At 61.6% G+C, this 21,109-nt stretch overlaps 2 protein-coding genes across 2 annotated transcripts; both read right to left on the reverse strand.

The window, feature by feature from the left end:
• Positions 1–10,401: 10,401 nt before the first annotated feature.
• On the reverse strand, positions 10,402–14,099 carry COPS9 (COP9 signalosome subunit 9). The gene is made up of 3 exons (XM_053919307.1): positions 13,977–14,099; positions 12,423–12,495; positions 10,402–10,652 (listed from the first exon to the last, which is right to left on the reverse strand). Exons 1-3 carry the CDS (start codon positions 14,037–14,039, stop codon positions 10,615–10,617), a joined length of 174 nt encoding a protein of 57 aa, XP_053775282.1. The 5' UTR covers positions 14,040–14,099; the 3' UTR covers positions 10,402–10,614.
• Positions 14,100–16,747: 2,648 nt separating this feature from the next.
• OTOS (otospiralin) lies at positions 16,748–18,134 on the reverse strand. Its single transcript, XM_024563824.4, has 4 exons — positions 18,022–18,134; positions 17,678–17,785; positions 17,570–17,596; positions 16,748–16,984 (listed from the first exon to the last, which is right to left on the reverse strand). The coding sequence occupies exons 2-4, from the start codon at positions 17,748–17,750 to the stop codon at positions 16,800–16,802; spliced, it is 285 nt and encodes a 94-aa protein (XP_024419592.2). The 5' UTR covers positions 17,751–17,785; positions 18,022–18,134; the 3' UTR covers positions 16,748–16,799.
• Between the last annotated feature and the right edge of the window lie 2,975 nt (positions 18,135–21,109).

Genomic DNA, 21,109 nt, shown 5'->3' on the forward strand with positions numbered 1-21,109 from the left:
TTTAACACGCCCAACCTGCTGGAGTGAGGGCCCGCCTGAGGCGCGCTCAGAGGCGAGTGCACCGTCCGGTGCGGCGCTCGTGGCTCACGCTCCTGATGGCAGCGTCCCAAATACGGGCACCGGCGCAGCCTGGCCTGGGAGAGATCCGAGTTCCAAGCCCAGCTTCTGCTGAGTGCGCAGCGCTCCCGCACCGCAGGGAGGGAGGACGGGCGGCTGCACTGACTCCTGGCCCCCAGGCCGGAAGGGTCCTTGGGGTGCTGCAGCTGGGGAGTACCTTGGTGGTGACGAGCTTACCCGTCCTAAATGAACAGAGGGGTGTGTCTTGTCAGACCTGTAAAGAATACGGTTATCTCCAAAGTCGTCTGCAGATTCATTCAATCTCAATATAAATCCAACTCATTTTTCTTTTATTGAAGTTGACAAGCTGATTCTAAAATGCATGCATACCCACCCTTGCTTGGGAAGGGCTGAAATCAAGCGATGGTGAAGACAAAGAACAGCGAGGGAGGACTTACTACCAGGTACCAAGATAGACAAAAAAGGTGTAGGAAGGACAGCGACGTGGCGTTGCTGCGGGAATGCAGACAAACGGCGGGAGGGGGGGGGGGTAAGCCGCGAGGTCGGCTTGCGGGCTAGTCATTGGCTATGAAAAGGGGGGCCTTGCAGAGGGAAAGTTCGGTCTTTGAGTAACTGGTGGGCGCCGGTCACCTTGATATCCATAGAGATAAGAATGAATTTTAACCGGGATTTCGTACCAAAAATAAAAATCAGTGTCAGAACAATGGTAAATCTACACATGGAAGGTAAAGCAATAAAACTTCTGGAATGAAAGAGATTTTCACAACTTTGGTTTAGGCAAACATTTCTTAAATGGAAAGTAAAAAACTAAAAGGGGAAGGAGACAAATTGAAAATCAAAACAAAGAACTTCCCTTCATCAAAAGACAACATTAAGAGAATGAAAAGGTGAGCCCAGAAATTGGGACTTTTTTTTACAATAAATAGAGCCAACAGAGGGCACCTGTCCAGAATATATAAGAACTCCTGCATGTTAAAAAGGAAAAAAAGTGACTCTATAAAAATAGGCAAAAGACTTCATTGAACCGGCACGTCAGAAAGGGCACTGCCAAAGGAATGAACCACTAAACATTACGAAGGTGTGATTTAAAGTCACAGTGAGGCACCATCACCACCCAGAAGAATGGCTAACCTGGAAAGTGCAAGGCCAAGTGCCAGAGAGGATGTGGAGCCACTGCTGGCCCGCCCCCTGGGGGAAACGGCTTTGTAATTCATGTGCAAGTCCGCTCTCCACTTATGAACTTCAGATGAAGGTGTCACCCCTTCCCACTGAGTCCACGGGACTCAGGGCAAGTGACCCGTCCTGGTGCCTGGGGAGAGGATCTGTGAATCTGAGCCTCTAAGGGAAGTGTGGTCTCCACATCCGTTTGCCCTAATAGATCCGCGGGAACGCAGGGCCAGGGAAACTGCTCACGGCTCTGCCCTGGGAACAGCTCACGGCCCTGTGCTCATGGGAAGACGGTATTCTTTACGAGTGGGGAGGCGCCCGTCCATTAATGATCTCCTTGATTTCTCCTTCGGGCAGGCACTTTTTAGTATCCTATTTAAGAGCGGTTTGCCTTCCCAAGCGTCACAAAGGCATCCCCTGTCCTATCTCAGCAGCCGCCCACATTCCCCTCACCACCTTCCAGGCCTCCCTTACCCATGAGCACTGTTTCTGTTCCGCTGGATGTGTCATTGACTTTAGCCCAAATGCCTCATTTTGCCCACAGTGCTGGTCTGGGTCGGGGGCAGCAGCTTCAGTCCACGGCCTGTGCCTAGTGTGGGGTCACCAGAGGGCCAGGGGGGCCGTCTTAGGTCACGGTGCTCAGAGCAGATGAAGGCACTGTCCGCCCCACCCACCCTAGAAATCCCAGCACAACAGGTTAGAGCTACAGCTGCTGGCCACTGAGGCATTGGCCCTGCAGCCCTGGCCCCAGGACCGCCGACCAGGTGGGGAAGACAAGATGAGGCCCGCTCTTCCCAGCCCCTCTCCCCAAGACCCCCAGCACAGGAGGGTCTATCTAGTGGGGACCCTCCCCAGCCACCCTCACTGAGCGCGCTCGTGAAGGCGTGTAAGCCAGCCCTGAACACCTGCCCGTCCGTATCTGCCACCATTGCAAACAGGTGTTTCAGCCACCTGTTCCAATTTTCCATCGAAGCTCTGCTCTGAGGATGAGAGGCAACGGGACATGTTCATTCGATGTGGTGTCCTTGTGCCCGTGGATGGACACCATCAGCTGCAGAGTGCATGGCCTGCTTTGAACAACCATAACTGTGGTCCAAACCAGTACAGAATCTTCTTCCCAGTCCTTTCGTGGCACTTTAAGTATTTCCCTCTATCATCGGGTATGCCAAGGCTGGCTCGGAGTAAGCGGCAGGACCCATCTGCAGCCTCCAGGGTGGCCTGCAGGGGCCCTATGCGGTGTCCGGGCGGGCTGGGTCCCAGAGAAACTGCTCTGAGCTGTGTGCTCCCTCTCACTCGCTCGCCGGGAGACAGAACGGCCTGCCTGGCTGGCACCTTGTGCCTCTGAGGGAGTAAGAGGCACACTTCCCTGACATCCCATGTCTGCACCGCTGGAGCCCCGGAGTCCACCCCTCTGTGGGCCCAGGGGCCGCCTCTATGGAGCACACCGGGATGCCCACATGCCGTTTCCCACCACCTTCCCGTCCTGGAAGGGCTTCTTCCGAGGGGCATCACCCACCATGTGTCCCTTTAATGGGCCCCCAATTCCTGAAGTGACTTCCCTAGGGCCGTGCCCCATAACAGCATCCCCTTGAGAGTCTGGTTTTCCCTTGCTCATCTGCCTGGTCCCTGGGCTGGGCCACTGGTCCCTGCCCATGAGTGAGTACGCACACCCACGCAGGTCCTTTATTGCTGTTTGGTTCTTCCTGCACCACGAGGAAACCAGCTCGCAACTCGGCCCCCAAGCTAGCTGGCTCTTTCCTTCCTCAGTCAGTCAGAGCTTCCCACCAGTTGGCGAGGGGGAGGCTGAACTCCCAAACACAATGCTGTCCCTCCACCTTGGACCGTGATCTCATTGGTCGGCGAGAGCGGCTCACAGGACACTGCCCACGTGGCAGTGGGGCCTGGCAGCCCCGCAGGTGGTCCTGAGGTCGGCAGTAGAGGATGAGTGCCCCCGCTGAGCGCCTTCCCATCCCCACGCACCCCCGGCAGCAGGCTCCTGTCTAAGCCATTCCCACTTCACGGAGTCTTCTGGGCACTGTTCCCCTGTCAGAATGGCTCTCGGATGCCACCAATGGCCTCATGAGTATTTTGGGTTTCAAGATGACTTTCTGTCCTCTGCCTTAGGGACACTTTTAGTCAATCCCCAAGAACAAGCTAGTAGTTGTCTCTCAAATGGCAAATACCAAGTCCCTGTGTCCATAAAAGTTCTGGTCTAAAATCCCTGAGTTTGCCACTGGGTGGCACTCACGGGCTGCAGCCCAGAGCGAGTCTGCAGGCAGGAGTTGCAGCTACTGCTAGGCCAGGGCCCAGGGCGTCCGAAGAGCTACTGCATTCTGCGGTTCTGACACAGCCTCCTGTCGGTCAGGCCCCCACTTGCACTTGGCCTCTCGGTGGGTAGCAGCTGGCTATGTTCCCAGATGTGGAACATACATCCCCCCAAAGCCAGACCACCCAGCCACGCACTGTTCCCTCCTACTCTAGGACTCCCCGTTGCCTGGGGGATGCCCAGGGCCGCTCCGTTGTCATCGCTAAGAATGGCACCCTGGAGGCAGCCCTGGGACCTGCTGGTCTGTGGAGCAGCCTGTCCCTCCTGAGTATCGGCATGGCCCCAGTGACTCCACTTCAGTACGGGCTCTGGCCTCCACACGCCGCCGGGCGACAGTCCCAGAGCGGGCGGGCACAGCAACGTGCCCCCGGAGCCAGCTGCGCGGACACGGCCACCTCCTCTCACGTGCCGGGGCCCATGGCCAGGGCCTGACATTGTCTGAGCCTTTCATCCTTGCCGCCGCTGCACGAGGCAGGCGTCCTGTTAGGGGCCGACCTGTGTCCCCCAAAGGCTTATGTTGGAACCCCTCCCCCCAGTGACCGAATGTGTGGGGAGATGGGACCTTCAAGGAGGGAATCAGGGCTGAACAACATGGTGCAGGTGGGGTCCTCCACCAAAGGGACAGGCGTCCCTCTAAGAGGAGGAGGCGGCACCAGGAGGGCACCTGCACAGACAGAAGGCCGCGTGAGGAGGCCGGGCAAAGGCGGCCGTCTGCGGAGGGGACCACAGAGGGCACAGAGGGAGGTCTTGGCCGGAACTGGGCCGGCCCTGCGCTGTGCAGGCCGCCTGTGTCTGGTGCTCTGGGATGGCGGCCCCAGCTGATCGGACGCTTTTCTGTAGAACAACTGCGGATGGACAGCCTGCGTGCACCCGAATGCACGGGTCCTGAGCCTTCAGTTCAATGAATATCGACAGTTAAATGCAACCGTGAAACCAGCCCCTCATTTCCAGTCCGCCCTCCCCCGCCCACCTCCGCCAACTCCGCAGCACCCCTCTGAGCTGCACCCCTGGGTGGTCTCGTCTGCACCAGGACACCATACAAACAGCCATGATCCAGACTCTGCCCGGCTCCTTCCGTCGGCACCACGGCCGCGAGGCACACCTGCCCTGTGCTGACGGCCCTCAGTCCACAGCTGCATGCTCCCTCAAGGGCACCTTTTGCTGAACAGAAGTTGTTCCTCTTTTTTTTTTTTTTTTTTAAGATTTTTATTTATTTATTTTTAGACAGCGGGGAAGGGAGGGAGAGAAACATCAATGTTTGGCTGCCTCTTGAGCGCCCCCTACGGGGGACCTGGCCCACAACCCAGGCACGTGTCCTGACCAGGAATTGAACTGGCGACCCTTTGGTTTGCAGGCTGGCACTCAGTCCACTGAGCCACACCAGCCAGGGCTGTTCCTCTTTTCTTGAGCTAAGTATAACTTTCCTTTGTGTAGTTGGAAACAGGCAGGAAGTTCAATAACTTCCTCTGGGTCACACGTCTTAGGGGCAGAACCGTGGCCTGGGCCCCAGCGTCCTTCCCTGGGCAAAGCCCCGCTCTGCCCGTCCTCGGTCAAGTGTTCGCTCACCTGCAACCGAGCGCCCCACCGACCCCCAGGGACCGTTCTGAGGACGTAATGCTGGACACAAAGGTGGCTTTCAAGGAGGGGATCTACGGGAATTGCCACGATCACCAGCAAGATGCTCAGTAAAGAAAAATACAGCCAACTGCTGCAACATCGTTGCCCCGGCAGGTTTAGCGTTTCTCGTCTCAGCAAAAGTGCCAGCAGGTTATTTCAGTAATTTCTTAACTGCACTGGGCACAGTTGGGGACAGGAGTAAGCCTTCCAAGTGACAGGATAAATTAAGTCTCAGCAAAATAAAGGTTTAAGTTGATTCAAAAGGAAAAAAGAAAAACAAACAACCACACCAACGGCACCATCCAAGGACAGCAGCGGGGACAAGCCGTCCTGTGTCCCCACACAGGTCCCTTCCTGTGGGAAGCTTCCAGCTACCCACCCGCAGGCGGCTGCAACCGTGCACACTCCCCCTCAGTGCTGGGACTTCGGTGCGTCCTCACTGAGCGGAAATCACGGCGCCGCAGGCAGATGCCAGCTGAGGAGGCGCCCTGTCTCGAAGTCCCAGCTCACCGTCCTCAGGCAAACTCACGCCCCACCTGCGGGGTCGCCAGGTCCTGTGGGGCAGTTTCTCCAAGCTCGGGGACTAGGCTGTGAAACCAGTCCCACCTCAGACCTCATGCGAGTGAGTGGCCCTTGGCCTTGCAGGCCAGGCCTTCCTTCTCTGCTCCAGCCACAAACTGGGAACCAAAGGAAATGGCGTGGGACCCCAGATGGGGACAGACCCAGAGAGAGTGAGAAAAGCCATCCCTGCACCCCAGCGCCCCTCACACTCCTGGGGACCTCCTCACCCACCCCCACGGCCACCCCGCTGGCTGCCTGCCCCTGCCCCCGGGCCCTGCACACACCTGGGCCACTCTGCCCTCCCTCTCCTGACTCTCCCCCTCCCGCCGTCTGGGGGTCTCCTCCAAAGGTGTCCGCCAGGGTGAGAGCCCCTGCCGCCCACCCTTGCACCTTTCACACTGCGTCTGCACAGCTCTTCACCTGCCATCCTGCCCACGGGACCAGGAGCCCGAGCTTCTGTGAAACCTTCACACACACATACACACACAGGTGACCACATACACACACGTATCCTCCCAGCCGGTGGGCTCCGGTGGGATCTGGGAGGCGGCGAGTGAAGCTGCACGTGTACGGGCACTCACCACGCAAGGCCAGCACCGTGTGCGAGGGGGACAGGGAGGGGCGTGTCAGGTAACGGCCTGTGTTTGCCCGCTCCGTCGGGGCGGCACACACAACATTCATTTTCCTTCCATGGTTTTCACCACGAGGAAAGTTCTGCAGTGAAGCCGGCAGGTCAGAGGGCACAGGCGTCTTTGTTCCCATTGCCGCTGCGCTGCCAGGACGGGGCGCTTGCCGCAGGGACCCATCCCTCCTGACACGTGGGCCCCGCCGGACGGGGCAGAGTAGGCCCACAGCTGCTCGTGGGGCAACGCAGTGACACAGGAGCAGACTGTCTCCCCTCCCCTCAGCTGTACCCCTCCTTTTGCCCCTTCTCCGCTCCTCTGTCAACGGTCTCGTCAGTGTCCTGGGCCCGTTCACTCCTGAGGGTCGCTTTGCTGGCACCGCTCTGTGTAAGGTGCCCACGCCGGGAAGGGAGCGCACCTCGGCCCTTTGCCTGTCACCGAGGCGTCCTGGGTCCCTTCCAAACGGGCTGTCTCGCTCCTGTCCTGTTTGGCTGGGCCTGTTGGGCCCTGGTGGGGTCTGGCCGGGGCAGCGTCTCTGCAGCCGGGCGTGACTTGCAGAGAACAGACGCTGACCGGAGACCGAGGCTTTGAGCAAGGACATGTGAGACCTAGCCCCACCATGCCCGCCAGCCTTCCGGGGTGAGCTGCTGGTGACCCCGCCGAGGTCCTGGGGCACAAGTGGCACCGTGGTGGGAGCCCCAGCTGGACTCGGGACCTGGTTCCCCTCAGTGCCCTGCACGTGGCAGAGGTGGCTGTCTGTTTACACTAGTGCATTTACTGAGCACCTCCTGAGGCCCTTCCGCTTGGTCATGGGGATGGGCACGGCTGTCCCTCTGGCACAGCCATCTCCTCACTGTCCCCACGGTCACGCACCCCTCACCACCAACAGTGCCGATAAAAGCCGTTAACGCCTCACTTTCGCGTGGTGCGTTCTGTGACCTGGGGGTGACAATTACTGGCATGCCTGGGCCCCAAGGGTCCTCTGAGCGGGGCGGGGAGCACCCACCGCTGCCCCGGACTAGGTGCCGGCACGGGGCAGGAAGACAAGGCCTCAAAGGCTCACAGTTTCCCGCGAGCCCTGCACTGGGAGTGGGGCGTGGGGGGGGGGGGGGGGTGCGGCACGCAGGCCTCTTGGGGACTCAGCCCCTTCACCCCTCAGAGGCCTGAACTCGGAGAGTCCTCAGGTCCCGATCAGAGCAAAGGCCTGACCGGAGGGACAAAGGGGCTTCTGTCTGAGCACTTCGCTTTCTCGGCGCTCTCCCAGCTCGGCTCCAGGCAGCGCTCACAGCAGTGAGAGTTCTAAAATCAGTAACGCTGCCTTTTAAAATGTGACTGGCCTTGGAGGTGCCCTAGCCCAGCCACTGTGTGTGTGAGAACTCAGAGGCCCCTTCCCGCCGGCGCAAACAGCCGCTGCCAAGGTGCATGCCAGGTGACCGCGCCCCCGCCCAGGACAGGGAGGTCCGGGGGCAGGAAAAGCACGGGCTCCTTCACAGGCCTCAACAGACGTCCTTAAAGGAGCTGGAACACCAAGACCATCACCCCCCACTGCCCCCAAGCCCCGCCTGACCCCTGTGGTTTAGGAAAGGGCCCCTCCGTCAGCGTTCACTGCTGAGAGCCTGTGGCTGAGCAGGGGCCCCAAATCACTGACACTAGCAGAAAATATTGTTGGATAAGCTTTGAAGCCTTCAAGGGGTGCCATCCGCTCAGAGGAGGCCCCTCCACTGCCAGAGAGGCGAATGGTGCTGCCACCCTCTGGGCCAGACTCCGGGCTGCTGCTGATTGGCAGCTGTGGGAGCGACAGGGGGCAAGCCAATCAGAGGTCTTCACAAGTGTGTGCCCGCCCCCTGAAGGGGAGACACTGAGGTACCTGGGCCAAAGGAGCACGGAGGAGGTGGCCTCAGTCCATGGGTCCTGGAGCCCCTGGGCCGGTCCTCTGCTCGCCGGCCCACCAAAGCTTTCCTCTACATCTGCTCTTTCACTTCCGAGGAGTCTGAGGCATGTGCCCACTTCTCTCCAAGCCCCGGGGTCTGTCCCCCACCCCCGACTCCTCCCCAAGGAGCTGTGCTCGGCTCTCCTGACACCCCACAGCCTGGCCGACAGCCAAGCCTGAGACGGACAGTGCAGGACCCCCGTCCACGGCGGGCTCTCGGATGCAGAGATCGGCACCTGGATCCAAGACAGAGGCAAGCAGGCTACACAGTGACAGAGTTTAGTCCGAGCAAATGAAAACGTCCCTGCCGACGGCCACGGTAGTGCCAGTCGGCACAATCAGTGAAGCTGCTGTGTCCTGAGGGAGTCACGGTGCCCGACGGCAACAGCCAGGTCCCAGGAGATGAGGGACAGCCGTTCTCCCGGCCCCGGGGCTTCGAGGGAGCTGCCAGGGCTGTCAAGGCCAAGGGAGGCCTAGGGCTCGAACACGTCTAAACACGTGCAGGACACACAAACACATGTGTGTGCACACGCACACGGGGCTGCCACTCACCGGGCTGCCTGCTGTGGTCTCAAGTCCTAAGGGCAACAGGGCGCTGCGGGGTCCTAAGGCCTCGGTCTGGAAGGGATGTGCCAACTCTTGCTCTGGGCCATGGGGCCGCAGGGCGACTGCGTCAGCCCCCATCTTCACCCCCACCACCCCTCCCCGCCGAAGCCAGAGAGCCGGGCACTAGGGGGCCCCAGGGACCGAGAGCCTCGTTTACCAGTGAGGAAACTGAGGCCCAAGATGGAAGGGAGTTGACCTGGCCGGACCCCACAGGGACAAAGGGGGCCCCCGGTGGGCCTGCAGACTTTTGTAACCCTCCTGACAATGACTGCAGGTAGGACAGCAAGTTCTGGCCAGTGCAGCTCCAGAACTTTTCAAATGTGTAGCGCCCGACTCGTTATTCAGGGGCACTGACCTCTTTCCCTTAAATTGTCGGATAAAAAAATAACAGCCAACACAGCACTAACTGCCCGGTGTGAATGCATCAAAATTATAGCTCTTTTTCCTGTCAAATCAGCAAAAAGCACATCTAGAGGCGTGCCACCGGTTTCGTAGTTTGTGAGCCGCGAGGAGGTCGGACTCGATGCCGTAGGGTAGCCAGCAGTCACCCGAGGACTCACCCGGACACCCGCGTGCTCCCGCACTCTCCTAGGCCTGTTGTGGGGATGCACTTAGGACCCGTAAGAACTGCTCGTGATCCCCCTCAGGAACACAGCGCCAAGTCGCCGCTCTGTGACACCGGACTGTGCACGCTCTGGCCTGCGGCCTGAGCTGAGCCCGATGGAGAGGCGGCCTCCATTGCCAGCCCGGGGCTGGCGTGCTCCGCGCGAAGGGTCTTCCAATACGGCCGTCTGCGTGCCTCCTAGCTGGGTCTTTCCCGAGATGTGGCCCTTGTCTCGGTGCTGAGCCAGGCTGCAGCCTCCGGAACCGGCCCCCCCGTCCCGGCCAGACCAGCCCCCAGGAGGGCTGGCTCTGCTCGCCTGCAGGCACAGCAGCTTCCTGGTGAAGACACGTCTTCCCTTGGAGACCGATCCGAAATAGTGATCTCCATTTTTACAGCCACTGGGAATCGCTGAGCTAGGCCAACAGGAAACTTCAAAAGAGCCCTCAGCCCCTTTAGAACTGACTCCCCTTGGACGCCACACTCCCCTGTAACAGACCCCCACACACACTCCCCACGGGGAAGGCGACTCTTCCACGGGCGTCTCCCTGTCCTGCTTTGCTGGGCCTCCGGTTTGGGGACAGCAGGGGCTCTGACGGGAAGGCAGTGAGCATGAGGTCCCACTCTGGTGTGGAGCGGGCAGCGGGGCCCCAGTGTCAGGTCCTGACCGAGTGACCGACGGGACTCCTGCAGGCCCTGCCTGGCCCACAGGTCTCACCAGACTCCCCCTGTGCCGACCATCACCTCAGGGCTCCGCAGCACCACACACAGGAAGCAGTGCCGACTGCCGGGCCACCAGTGTGTCCTCTCCGCACACCAGCACGCACACACACAAGGACCTTGAGGGACTGGACCGGTCACTGAGACGCAAAAATAAGAGTCACCCTGCGAGTGGTGGTATCACCTCTTTTAATTGCAGCGAGGACAGCGTCTGGTCCTGTTCAGAGGGGGGCGGGCTCACCTGAGCGGTCGGTCGACTCCCTCCCCCCTCCCAGGTAGCCATCTCCTCCTGCCCAGCGTTCCCGCATGGGCTTCAGAACCGCCACACCATCCCAAGGAGCTGCGCCACTCAACGTCACGCAGGCTTGGCCCTGTGCACCGCGCCTCACTGGATGTCGTCGTCATCAAAGAGATCTTCAAAATCTGTGTAAAGGAACAAAACCACACGTTCATGGGCACGCAGACAAGCGACTGAGAAAAACAACTCCAGAAGGAACTGTGTGGTCATTGGGGACACAGAGAAAACCTGAACGATCAGATTCAGTAAGGGTCTCTCCCAGGGCGGAACAGAGACCTCCCCCACAGGGCCTGGCCACGGGCCTGCAGCTCCGAGCACTTGCGCCCCAGCCCCCGCCAACCGCTCACACCCTTCAGACCTCTGCTCGGGCGTCTGCCCCTGGGAGCAACGTCAGGGCTCTCGTCCCGGGACCGTCCCTGCCCGTGCCCTGTCTCATGCCTCACCGCTCTGTGAGACGGTGAGCGAAGAGGGTGAGCCCTGGTCCTGGTCAGATCCCACTGCCCTGGGACACAGGCCGTTGGGACTCGGAAGGGGTCCCGTTGGAAGTCCATGCAGCTTCACAGTGATGGCTTCTGAACATGGGACGCTTGCCGTCTTGAGGGCAGAGGAGCCGTCGGTGGGCTCTGGCATGGCGCCCCCACATCCCTCCCTGCCCACCTGGCTCAGGGAGAGGGGCCGGCACTGCTGCTGTTGCTAAGCGCCCCCAGCAGGGCCACCTGGGCACCTCCCAGACACGCTCCTGTCGGACGGTGTTGGGAAGCCACGTGAACACTGGAGCACGTGTTCAAAGCCAGGAGCTGAGGATGCGCCAGGCTCCGAAAGGGGCATCGGAATGTGTAAGAGAGTCATGTGGTGTCAGGTGGTCAGAGGCCACAGTCCTGCGGGGCCAAGCCAAGCTCGCTTTGTGAGCAGCTCGGAAAAGGCCCCACACCCCCCCGGGTTGTCCCCACATCCCCCTGCTTAGAGTTGAGAGACATGCTGTTCTGTTCTCAAGGCTCGGCTCCCGTGTCACTTCCCTATTCTCACAGGACGTGGTGGCGGCCAGGCTCCCTGGGAAGTCTGTCCCTAACTCGGCGGCCTGGCGCTCCTTCAGGCAGCACTGGGCTGAAAAGGAGCCAGAAAACATCCTGGACTCAGCCTCCCGAGGGTCTCTGGTATGCTGAGAACCAACGTGACAAGGCGACATCCTAACTGCCACTAACCAATGACAGTTTTTTGTGTTGGCAGCCACCTTGGATTAAAGGAGGGTGACGAAGAGAGAAACCACCACTCGACTCCCCGAAGAAAACCATGTGTTTCTACTGATGATCAAACCCTTGGGAAGAACCAACATAACCCGCAGAAGGAGGTCTTGAGAAACTCGAAGACCAAGGAACACGGCCCCCCTGACGTGTGCGCAGGTCTCCCGGAAAGCCACTCGCCAGCTTTCGGTAAAAGTGCACACACGCGCTCGTGCCCGGCTCCGCAGGAGTGAGCACCAAGGGGCCCGGGCTCAGAGGCCGCAGAGCGCAGGGCCAGGGCTGTGCAAACAGGGAAAGGTGAGAAAGCCCAGCCCCAGGGAGAGAGCGGGATGAGAAAGGCAGACGGGGCCGTCCCATGCCCGCGCCTCACGTTGCAGGCCACGGCCCAGACCCACAAACGTGCCTGCAGCTCAGGCTCCATGCCTGGAATGTAAAGCTGGGAGCAATTTCACGCTATTTTTTCCTCCTGAATGACAGGGCTGACTGCCAGAGCCGACAGCCGCGCCGCCGCGTTACACAAACACACTGTGTTCTGAGCACGGCATGGGGTCCGGGCTTTCCTGTCCCGTGATCCGAATCACGCCTGTCACCAGGCGCTGCGCAGCCTGCGGAAAAGCGTCCTGATCAAAGATGGCACCCCAGCTGCACCCTCACCGTTAAAGAAGTCCGCGTGAACCGCCTTTTCATTGGCTGCCAAGTCCATCAGGAGCCCCGTGCTGCCTCCGGCCTGCGGAAGGGAAGGGATGGGCGTTTCAGAGACAGCGGCCATCCAGGGCCCACACCACTGGCCACCACTGCCCACAGCAGGAAGGTCAAGGCGGGAGAAGTGCCTGGGCTGGAGGTGAAGGAAGTGGATGGGATGGAGGTGGACGTTTTTTGAGACCCCCCTGCCGTTCAGAGAGCCCTGCCACCGCCCCAGCACCGCTTCTCCACCTGCCTCCAGCTGGGGATCCAAAGCCCTGCTGGGTGCCCCCAGACCCCACAGGTGCACACAGCGCTGAGCTCAAGGGCTGCTCTGCACCTTCTGAGAACTAAACCACGTCCTCCGGGGACCTGCCGCTGCCACAGCTCTGTGCTGGCAGTAACACTGAGCCACAACCAGAGCGGGCGACCTGGTGAGCACAGGACCTGGCGGCTCCTCCCCAGCCACAGGGTGAGGTTGGAGCAGAGCCGGGAGGCAGCACCGCACCCTGCTGCACCCTGACTGCTGTACCTTCCCAGCTCTCAGTCAGTGGGCAGTGAGCATATCCTGTGTCCCCCAAGCCAGGGATTCTCCACCTCCTCCCTTCCCCTTCACCACAAGCCATGAACTGTGTGGAGCTTGTCCCTGCCTCCACCTACCAGTGTCGTTTTTGCTCAGACCCTTCCGGTCTCCTGTTCCCCAAACTCTCCTGGTCGGAGCCTCTCAGTCCCCCCAAGTGGTTCCACGCGGCCCAGGCCAGTGACTTTAACACAGGCCTGAGCAGCCTGGGTCAGTGGAAGTGCCCTGAGTGGGTGCAGGGAGCCCAGCCACCCCACAGGGTTACCAGCCTCTTGGACGGGCCAGCCACCTTCCCCAGCTCTCTTCACTGGCCACTCTCGCTGGGCCTCCTCCCTGCACCCTCGTCCATCTGGCCCACGGCCCGCCCAGCGCGTGGCTGCAGTCCCGCTCTCTGCCTCTGCTGGGCCGCCCGCAGGCCGGAGGGCGCTGAAGTCAGGGCCCCTCCACCTCTACACCCGCGCAGGGTTGTAGTCGGCGTTCTGCCTGCCGGCACCTGCGGGCGCGGGCTGCGGCTGCCCCGAGCTTTCAGAGAATGAGGCTGACCTCGACAGCGGGCCTGGCATCGGGAGCTGAGCCTGGCGGCAGACAAGGCCATCGTGACGGGATGGCACGCGCGCGAAACCGCCTCGTATCCCCGTGTGATCGCAGAACAGGGTCTCCGAGCAAAACGTCCTGTCCGCGGGCAGGGCCACGTGACGCCAAACAGCCCCCGCCCCGCGGCTCCTGGTGCGGGTTCCGGCCTCGCTCCAGTCTCCCCGCCTGCCCACGGGACTCCTGTCTGCGCCGCCTGCCGCCAGCACAGCCCCGGCCTCCGTCACCCCGACAGCCGCTCGCGCGCCCCGCGGTCCCGGGACGCCAGCTCAGCCCGCGCCTCTCGCCGGCCCGCCGCTTCTCTCGCCCCACAACCCCGGCCTCCGCTCCGCCCGGCCCGCAGCCGCCCGCCTCACCTCGTCCAGGTCCACGTAGGGCCCGGCGCCCTCGGGGAACATCTCATCCACCGCCGGCTTCATTCCGCCCCGCGGCGCCTCGGGCCTCCCCGGCCCACTTCCGGCCCGCCGGCCTCCTCTTCCGGTGCGCGCCAGGCCGCGGCAGGTTTAGACGCCGGAGGACCGCCGACTCTATGGTTCCCTCTGGCCGGAGGCCTGGCCCCACAGGACTGGCCCTGGTCCTCACTGAAGTGGCACAAGGGGCGCTGCTCGGTGACACCCGCGTGGCCCGCGGCCCAGACAGGTCAGCCCAAAGGGTCTGGCACAGAGAATTACCCAAGGAATACTCATTAAAGACGGCGTGGGGACAACTGTAATAGCATAGTCGATAAAGTTAATGAAAAAATAAAGTAAGGCATTTACGGGGCGGTGGGGGGGGGGGCGAGAATGGGAATGAATGGTCAACAGAGTGGAAAGGCGGCCCCAGAGTGGGGGGAAGGATTTGCCAACCATGCATCTGATTTTAGAATCACCGTCCAGAGCGCACAGAAAACTAAAATTCAACAACAAACAGCCTCGTCCAAACACGGGCTGAGGACTGGGGCGGGCATCGCTCCACAGAGGACACGCGACTGGCCCACGACAAGATGCGCCCCAGCACTGACCACCCGGGAAACGCAAACCTCGCCCAGTGAGGCCACCTCCCCCGTCGGGGCGGCTGCCGTCCACACCCCAGAAAACACCCACTGCCCGCGGGGACCCTGCGCACAGCGACGGGAATGGACAATGGGGCGGCTGCTGCGGAAACCAGGATGGGGGTCTTCAAAAATTAAATATCATCGTGTGACCCAGCAACTGAACTTCTGGGTCCACGCCCCAAAGAGCGGGAAGCTGGGTCCAAGATACTGCGCTCGCCCGCGTCCAAGCAGCATCAGTCACAAGGGCTCCAACACAGAAGCAGCCCAGGGCTCCCCACGTGGTCTGAGGGAGAGGGGAAACCAAGGCGGAGGGCGCACAGAAGGGAGCTGAGCCTGCTGTGTGCCGGGGTGGACGCAGGCGGGGGCGGGGGTCACAGCCAGAGCAGAGTCCTGAACCCTGGCTGGCGTGAGACATCCCAGGGGCTGCAAGGTGGGCAGCCTGCGGGGCAGGGGATCTGCTGAGGGTGACTTGGGGGTGGAGGTTTCTTCCCCTGAGCAAAGAGGGAGGGTCAGCCAGGCCCTTTCCACCCATAAATGCAGCCTAGCCGTGTGTCCCAGAGCAGCTGTGGGTGCTGCTGACACCCGAGAGGGGACATGGTTCTGGCCAGGGCACCGAGGGCTCTGCCCAGGAAGGCACCCAGGGTTGCGGTCCTTCTGAACGGCCTACGGAGAGCACAGTGCTGGTCATACCCGGGGCTGCAAGTATCCAGCGGGAGGTAACTGTTCGCATACACACGCGCCAACTGACAGGCACGTCGCTGTCATGGAGACCCTGCTCTCAGGGCGTCTGGCCTGGTGTGTACAGTTCAGGCGCAGTTGCCCCCAGTGGGAACTTCAGACCAGTCCTCACGTCCAGTTCTCATAGGAATCAGGTCTTGGAAGAAAATTGCAGTTAATTACAGAAACCAAATTCAGACTAGCTCAAGGGAGGGAAGGAGAGAGACGAAGAATGTATTTGCCTTTCCCGAAAGGATCCGCTAGGCCAACAGTCTTTCCCTGGAGAGTTTAACCCGGGCCATGGGGAGAGGAGCCGGTGGAGATGAGAGGCCGGGCAGCCTCAGGGAGGGCTGGAACATGCGGCGGTGGCCTCGGAGGCACCAGGCCCCTGCTCAGGGCCCTTGGACACTTTCCCTTTCCGGAGGCCTCACTGCCCAGCTGGTGCCTGGGTCTGGGCCCAGGGAGGGCCCCAGCACCCCACTCTGCCACTGCGAGAACTGCCCGATGGCCTCCCTTGAGATACTGTGCGTGAGGCCTCAGTGACCTTCAAGAGCCGCCGGCCAAGCTTCTTGGGCTGCTCGCAGGACGAAACCCCTGACCATCCCCCACCCCCGCCCAAATCTAACAGGTGGCGCGCACGATTCACCAAGCCCCAGGTATTTCTGGTTAGGTGTAGCCGTTCCTGTGATTAGGTCCTGGTCCAAACGCAGTGTCTGCAGTTAAAGAGAGAGCAGGCTTTCTACTCTTTTATCTCCATTGCAGCGCTGGCCGCAGCCCCTTACATCAGTTTCTGACGGGGTCTCCAGCTCGCACAGCAGCCGCGGAGGCCTCACCATCTGTGCAGCAGCCACGCTCGTGCCAGAGGATGGTCCCTGAGACATTGGCCATGCCGCCTGCCGTCCTCTCCCTGCCTCTAGCATGCACAGGGCTGGTGGCCCCGGCTCCGTGCAGACAGCGCACGCCCAGCCCCGGCCCTTCCTCCCAGGCGGAGCTCTGGCTGCCCTGGTGCCTGTGGCTCTCGGGAGTGCTCTGAGCATGAGGGTTGGCTGTCCAGGCAGGGCCTCCAGCCCCGGGTTGGCTGCTTCAGGTCTGGCTGCTGCCCAGCTTAGTGGCCAAGAACAAGGGCTGGGGGAGTCCCGTCCACAAGTCAGGCAGTTCCCTGGTGTCTCTTTGCCTCAGTTTCCCCACCTACACTCCAGGGACCTGCGGCGCCCCTCTAGGGGCATGATGAGGACTGGACAGGAGGGTGACACAGAGCAGCGCATCCTGACCAGAGCCACCGCTGCTGATGCCACATGTCCACCAGCAGGGACACACGAGAAGGTCCTCCAGCCCTGAGTGCAGCTGTGCCTCGAAAGAAAGCTACACGCGCAGCTGTGCATTTAAGTCAGGAGTTTATTGGTGGCCAGGGCACTAGGCGGGGGCCCCCTCACTCCTCCTGATAAGGGACGTGGAAGCCCAGGGTGGTCCCCAGGGGGAAGTGAGCGAAGAAGGTGCGGGCCATGTCCTCGATCTGGGGGTAGGCGCCCAGCGTCTGGAAGTATTGCACGTAGTTCCAGAAGTCGGAGGTGGAGAAGGGCCAGTAGGGCATGGCCGGCGGCTCGGCGTAGGGGTCTGAAAGACACGCAGCAGTCTTGCTCCGGGGCTGCGCGTGGGCCCTGCCCCAGGCGCCCTTCCCCGGAGGCCACCGCAGCACCAGTGCAGTGAAGGGCCCCTGCTGGCTGGGAGCACCCCTGGGTCACCCTGGACACTCCAGGGGGCTGTGGGGCATGCCCTCGGCCCTGCCCTGACTCCTGGTGCAGGGGATGCAGGTGGGGGACGGGGACGGGGAGGCCGGGCCCCTGTCCTGGACATACTGAGCAGGGAGGGGACTGTGTGGCAGGGACATAGTGGGATTTCAGAGGGGGCCACACGTCCCCAGTCCTGGAATCGATGTTACTGTGCCATGCTAGGACTCGGGTGTGAGTTGGGGACGTCAGTGTCCCCAAGCTCAGGTCCCAGCACCACACGGAGTACGGCTCCCTCCTGCCCAGTGGGTCCCAGGGGGCCTGCAGGGTGTGGCCTGGGGAAGGGGCTCCAGGCCCTCTGCCAGCTCACCCAGGGCTCCCCTCATCTTCTCGGAATAAGAAGCAGCGCCCACTCAGCCCCTCTCCTTCCCCTGCCCCCACCTGGCCAGGGACAGAACCGGGGATGAAATACCTTCCTCGTCCTGCACCGGCTTGGCCCCTGCAACGGAAGAGGACAGCTGTCACGCAGGGGAGCCCTGGGCAGGACCCCATTCGGCCCCAGCTGCCTCAGGCCACTCACCCGCCAGAGGCCCCAGCAGGAGGCAGAGGGCCACCCCGGGCAGCAGGCAGGTCTTCATCTTCCCCAGGGGCATCGCCTCCGACTGACCGACAACTCGCTTGGGTCCACCTGCAGTGGGGGGAACCAGAAAGGTGAGGCCGCCCACCGCTCGGGCCCCAGCTCTTCCTGCTGCCCCCGAAGTGGGCAGCTCCTGGAACAGCCCCGGGGAAAAGACGAGTGTCTCCACAGGACTTCAACGTCTGGCTTCGAGCCGTCACTCCGAGGCCAAGCCCCAGGTTCGGCAGCCTGTTTAACTTTAACAGTTTAGGGAACTGCACCCCCTCGGCTGCCCTGTCTGGGGTTACCTGTCGCTTGCCCCTCAGCCTCTGCCCACAGCCCGACAGGCGTCTGCCGCCAGCACAAGGCTCCTCCTTATAAACGGCCTGGACGAGGACAGAGACGTCACCTACGGGAGCGGTCACACTGACTTTATTTCATCTCCTGCCAGAGGACTGCGGGCTTCTGGCGCCCTGCTGGCAGTGGAGTCCCAGCATCCACTTTTGGAATCCGATCCGCAGATCAAATTGGGAGAAAAACATCTTTGCTCAGGCCATTCCAAAGGGTTCTAGGGATGAATTCAACATCGGTGCTCGCAGTGAACCCACTCCCTCTCCACCAGGAGAGCAAGGCACTCTGAGTCTGCCATTGGGGCTGAGAGCCCCCCTCCAGGAGCAGGGAGACCACACACAGGGCTGCCCCCGGGGGCCAGGGGGCCAGGACGGCCCGGGGCCCTGACAGGCCGGGCCACAGGGAGCCGCAGGTAGGAAGTACGCACATCCGGTGATGACTTGTGCCTTCAGACCGGCGCCCTCCTGCTTGAGTGAGCTCGGTGGGCGAGCACGTTGTAGGGAAGGTGGCTGGCTGTCTGGGTCCTGGGGCTCCATCCGCAGCAGTGCCAGGGGCTCTTTGGGTCAGGCTGCTCCGGGGACTCCCATGACAGCAGCTGAGCCTCGTGGCCCCGCCCGAGGGGTCCCAGCGCCCACGGACTCTGGGGGAGTGTCCAGGGTGGCCGTCCCCACCATCAGCGCCAGTCAGCAGGGAGGGTTTCCAGGGAGCCGGGACCACCTCACAGCCACGGTGCCCAGTGCATCACTGGGGGACCTGGTGAGGAGGGGCAAGCAGACCTTAGATGACAGATTCATCCAGCACACACCTTGGGCTCCTCAAGCCTTTGGGCACCTGAAGGTCATCACCTCAGCCTCCTTCTACATCTGTGATCTTGTCAACAAGCCCCTCCCTCTCTCCACCCAGAACTCTGCCCAGTGGGCCCAAGCCAACCCTTCAGGCCGATCCAATATTCTATCACCACCCCGATCCCCCCATATCGGCTCCCTGGGTTTCTGATGACATAAATGGTCACATGTGGTGACCCCCGGGGGTCACACTTTGTCTCTCACTGTTGAGGTCATGTCTGAACTTCAGGATCTGCTCTTCGATCCGCAGCAGAGACGTGGTGGGCTTGGCCCTGAGAGGAGGCAGAGCCCCTTGCAGACAAGAACTTCGGGGGAGACTATGCGGGGTCTCCAGTGAGGGGGCCTGACCCCCAGACGGGGAGGGAGGACACCTTCTCCTGGCAAAGGAGGCTCACAGAATGTAGGGGGTCAGGCCCCCAGCTTCATCAGAACAGCCCACATGGCCTCACACAAGTGAAAAATGAAAGTAAACTGCCATGGGCTTTATCTTTGTGACTGTTCACTTGGAGAAACACTGTAGCTAGAAAAACGAGCAATGAGCAGCGAAGGTGTGTGTGTGGAGGGGGTGGAGCTACGGGCGTGTCTCTTGTTTCTTCTTTCTGGGTGTATCTATTGCCCTTAGTTTATTACTTGTGTGTAGGGATACACGCTTTTACAAAACCGCCGCCAATAGCTTCCTGTTACTCAGCATTCTGACCTGCCATCTGGGGTCCACCTCTTAGCAGCTCCACCGCGACCGCCACCCCAATGCCTACCCCACACCTCTCCTGAGCCGCTCAAGCCAGCCTTGCTTGCTGGCCTGCATGCAGCCCTGCCCCTGCCCCGCCTGGAGGGCCCACCCGGAGGTCAGATGACCCCTCTGCCCCTCACCCAGCAGCCTTTCTGCTGCCCCCCTGCCAGGGTTCCCACACCCAGCCTCGTATTGTTTGTGTTCAGTGGGGACCCTAGAGCCACGGATTGCCCTGGGGTCCTGTTAGCACGCAGGTCTTGGTTCAGCAGGTTGGGGCAGAGCCCGGACTCTGCGCCCCTAGCAAGACCCCAGCCTGGGTGCCCCCTCTGCGGCTGGCCCTTGGAGCACCCGTAGGAGAATGAGGCATGGGCAGAATCACCTAGGGGATGCCTTAGAATGCAGAGCCCAGGGCCCCTGCCTCTCAGAGTTCAGAGCTCGATTCAAGAGCTCAGGGCAGGCCCAGGACTCTGCATTTCTATCCCATTACCAGGGGTGCTGAGCAGGCCCAGGGCTAAGCTTTGGGAGCTACTGTCTGAAGCAGAGGTTCTTAACCCCGGCTACATTTTGGACCACAGGCCAAGCTTTTAAACCCTGGGGATATCCAGCACCCAGACTCCTAGGGTGGGATTCTGCTGCGAGGGTCCAGGTGGGGTCCAGGTGGGTGGTGGTAAAATCTCCCAGGTGACTCTGCTGGGAAGCCTGGTTGCCTCCCTCTGCCTGGAGGCGGGTCTGGTGCCCTGCTCCCCCAGCCCCTGCCCGGCCGCACAGGACCCTCCAGCAGAGGCCCCTGAAGGCCCCGCCTGCCTGTGGTGGAAAGAAGTTCTGGTCTTGGTGAACCGATCGGACAAAGGCCGCACTGCCTGCTTCCCTCCCGAGCTCACTGGGCAGAGAGAAGGGCAGGCCAAGGGGCTCGACCATTAGTGCTGGAGGGGAGCGAGCCAGAGTAGCTACCTGGGGACTCTTCCCAGCTCTGCTGCTCCACCTGCCCCAGGTGAGAGGCTTGGGGCAGGTGCTCCCAGCCAGCTCGGCCGCGATCCCATCACACAGTCTGGGGCGCCCCCTGCCGCCTGGCTCAGGAACACCAAGCGCGGCCTCTCGCTGGGGTCACAGAGCGCCTGCGCTGGCTCCCAGCCCCCGCTGGCCTGGCCCACGCTCTTGTTCCCAGCAGGTGACACTGCCCTCCTGCTTGACCATGTGTCTGACCACTTCCTTTCCGAGCCTGCAGCTCCTTGAGCAGCTCGCGATACCCAGGTCTGACAAAGCGCCTGGCAGCGGGGTGGGCAGGGGTGGCTGAGGACCGAGTGGACAGGGATCAGGCCACACCGCAAGGCCTGGGCTGCTCTCGCAGCTGTCCCCTGGCCTCTGGGCAGGGCCCGGTTGTGTTGTCCTCCTCCACCCCGCACAGAACCTGCGGCCGGCCCAGGGCTGCCCCTTGGCTCCCACCAGGCCTCCTGTTTGGTCCCCAAAGCC

This window comes from Desmodus rotundus, chromosome 2 (genome assembly GCF_022682495.2).
Source record: "Desmodus rotundus isolate HL8 chromosome 2, HLdesRot8A.1, whole genome shotgun sequence".
NCBI classification, from domain to species: Eukaryota; Metazoa; Chordata; class Mammalia; order Chiroptera; family Phyllostomidae; genus Desmodus; species Desmodus rotundus.

Excerpts from the sequence above, each read along its gene's own strand:
- COPS9 (XM_053919307.1), bottom strand. The coding sequence starts at position 14,039 with ATGAAGCCGGCGGTGGATGAGATGTTCCCCGAGGGCGCCGGGCCCTAC. Across the intron at positions 12,496-13,976 it reads CCTACGTGGACCTGGACGAG|GCCGGAGGCAGCACGGGGCT; the intron begins GTGAGGCGGGCG and ends TCCCTTCCGCAG. Across the intron at positions 10,653-12,422 it reads TCACGCGGACTTCTTTAACG|ATTTTGAAGATCTCTTTGAT; the intron begins GTGAGGGTGCAG and ends TCCTTTACACAG.
- OTOS (XM_024563824.4), bottom strand. The coding sequence starts at position 17,750 with ATGCCCCTGGGGAAGATGAAGACCTGCCTGCTGCCCGGGGTGGCCCTC. Across the intron at positions 17,597-17,677 it reads CCTGCTGGGGCCTCTGGCGG|GGGCCAAGCCGGTGCAGGAC; the intron begins GTGAGTGGCCTG and ends CTTCCGTTGCAG. Across the intron at positions 16,985-17,569 it reads GCCGGTGCAGGACGAGGAAG|ACCCCTACGCCGAGCCGCCG; the intron begins GTATTTCATCCC and ends CGTGTCTTTCAG.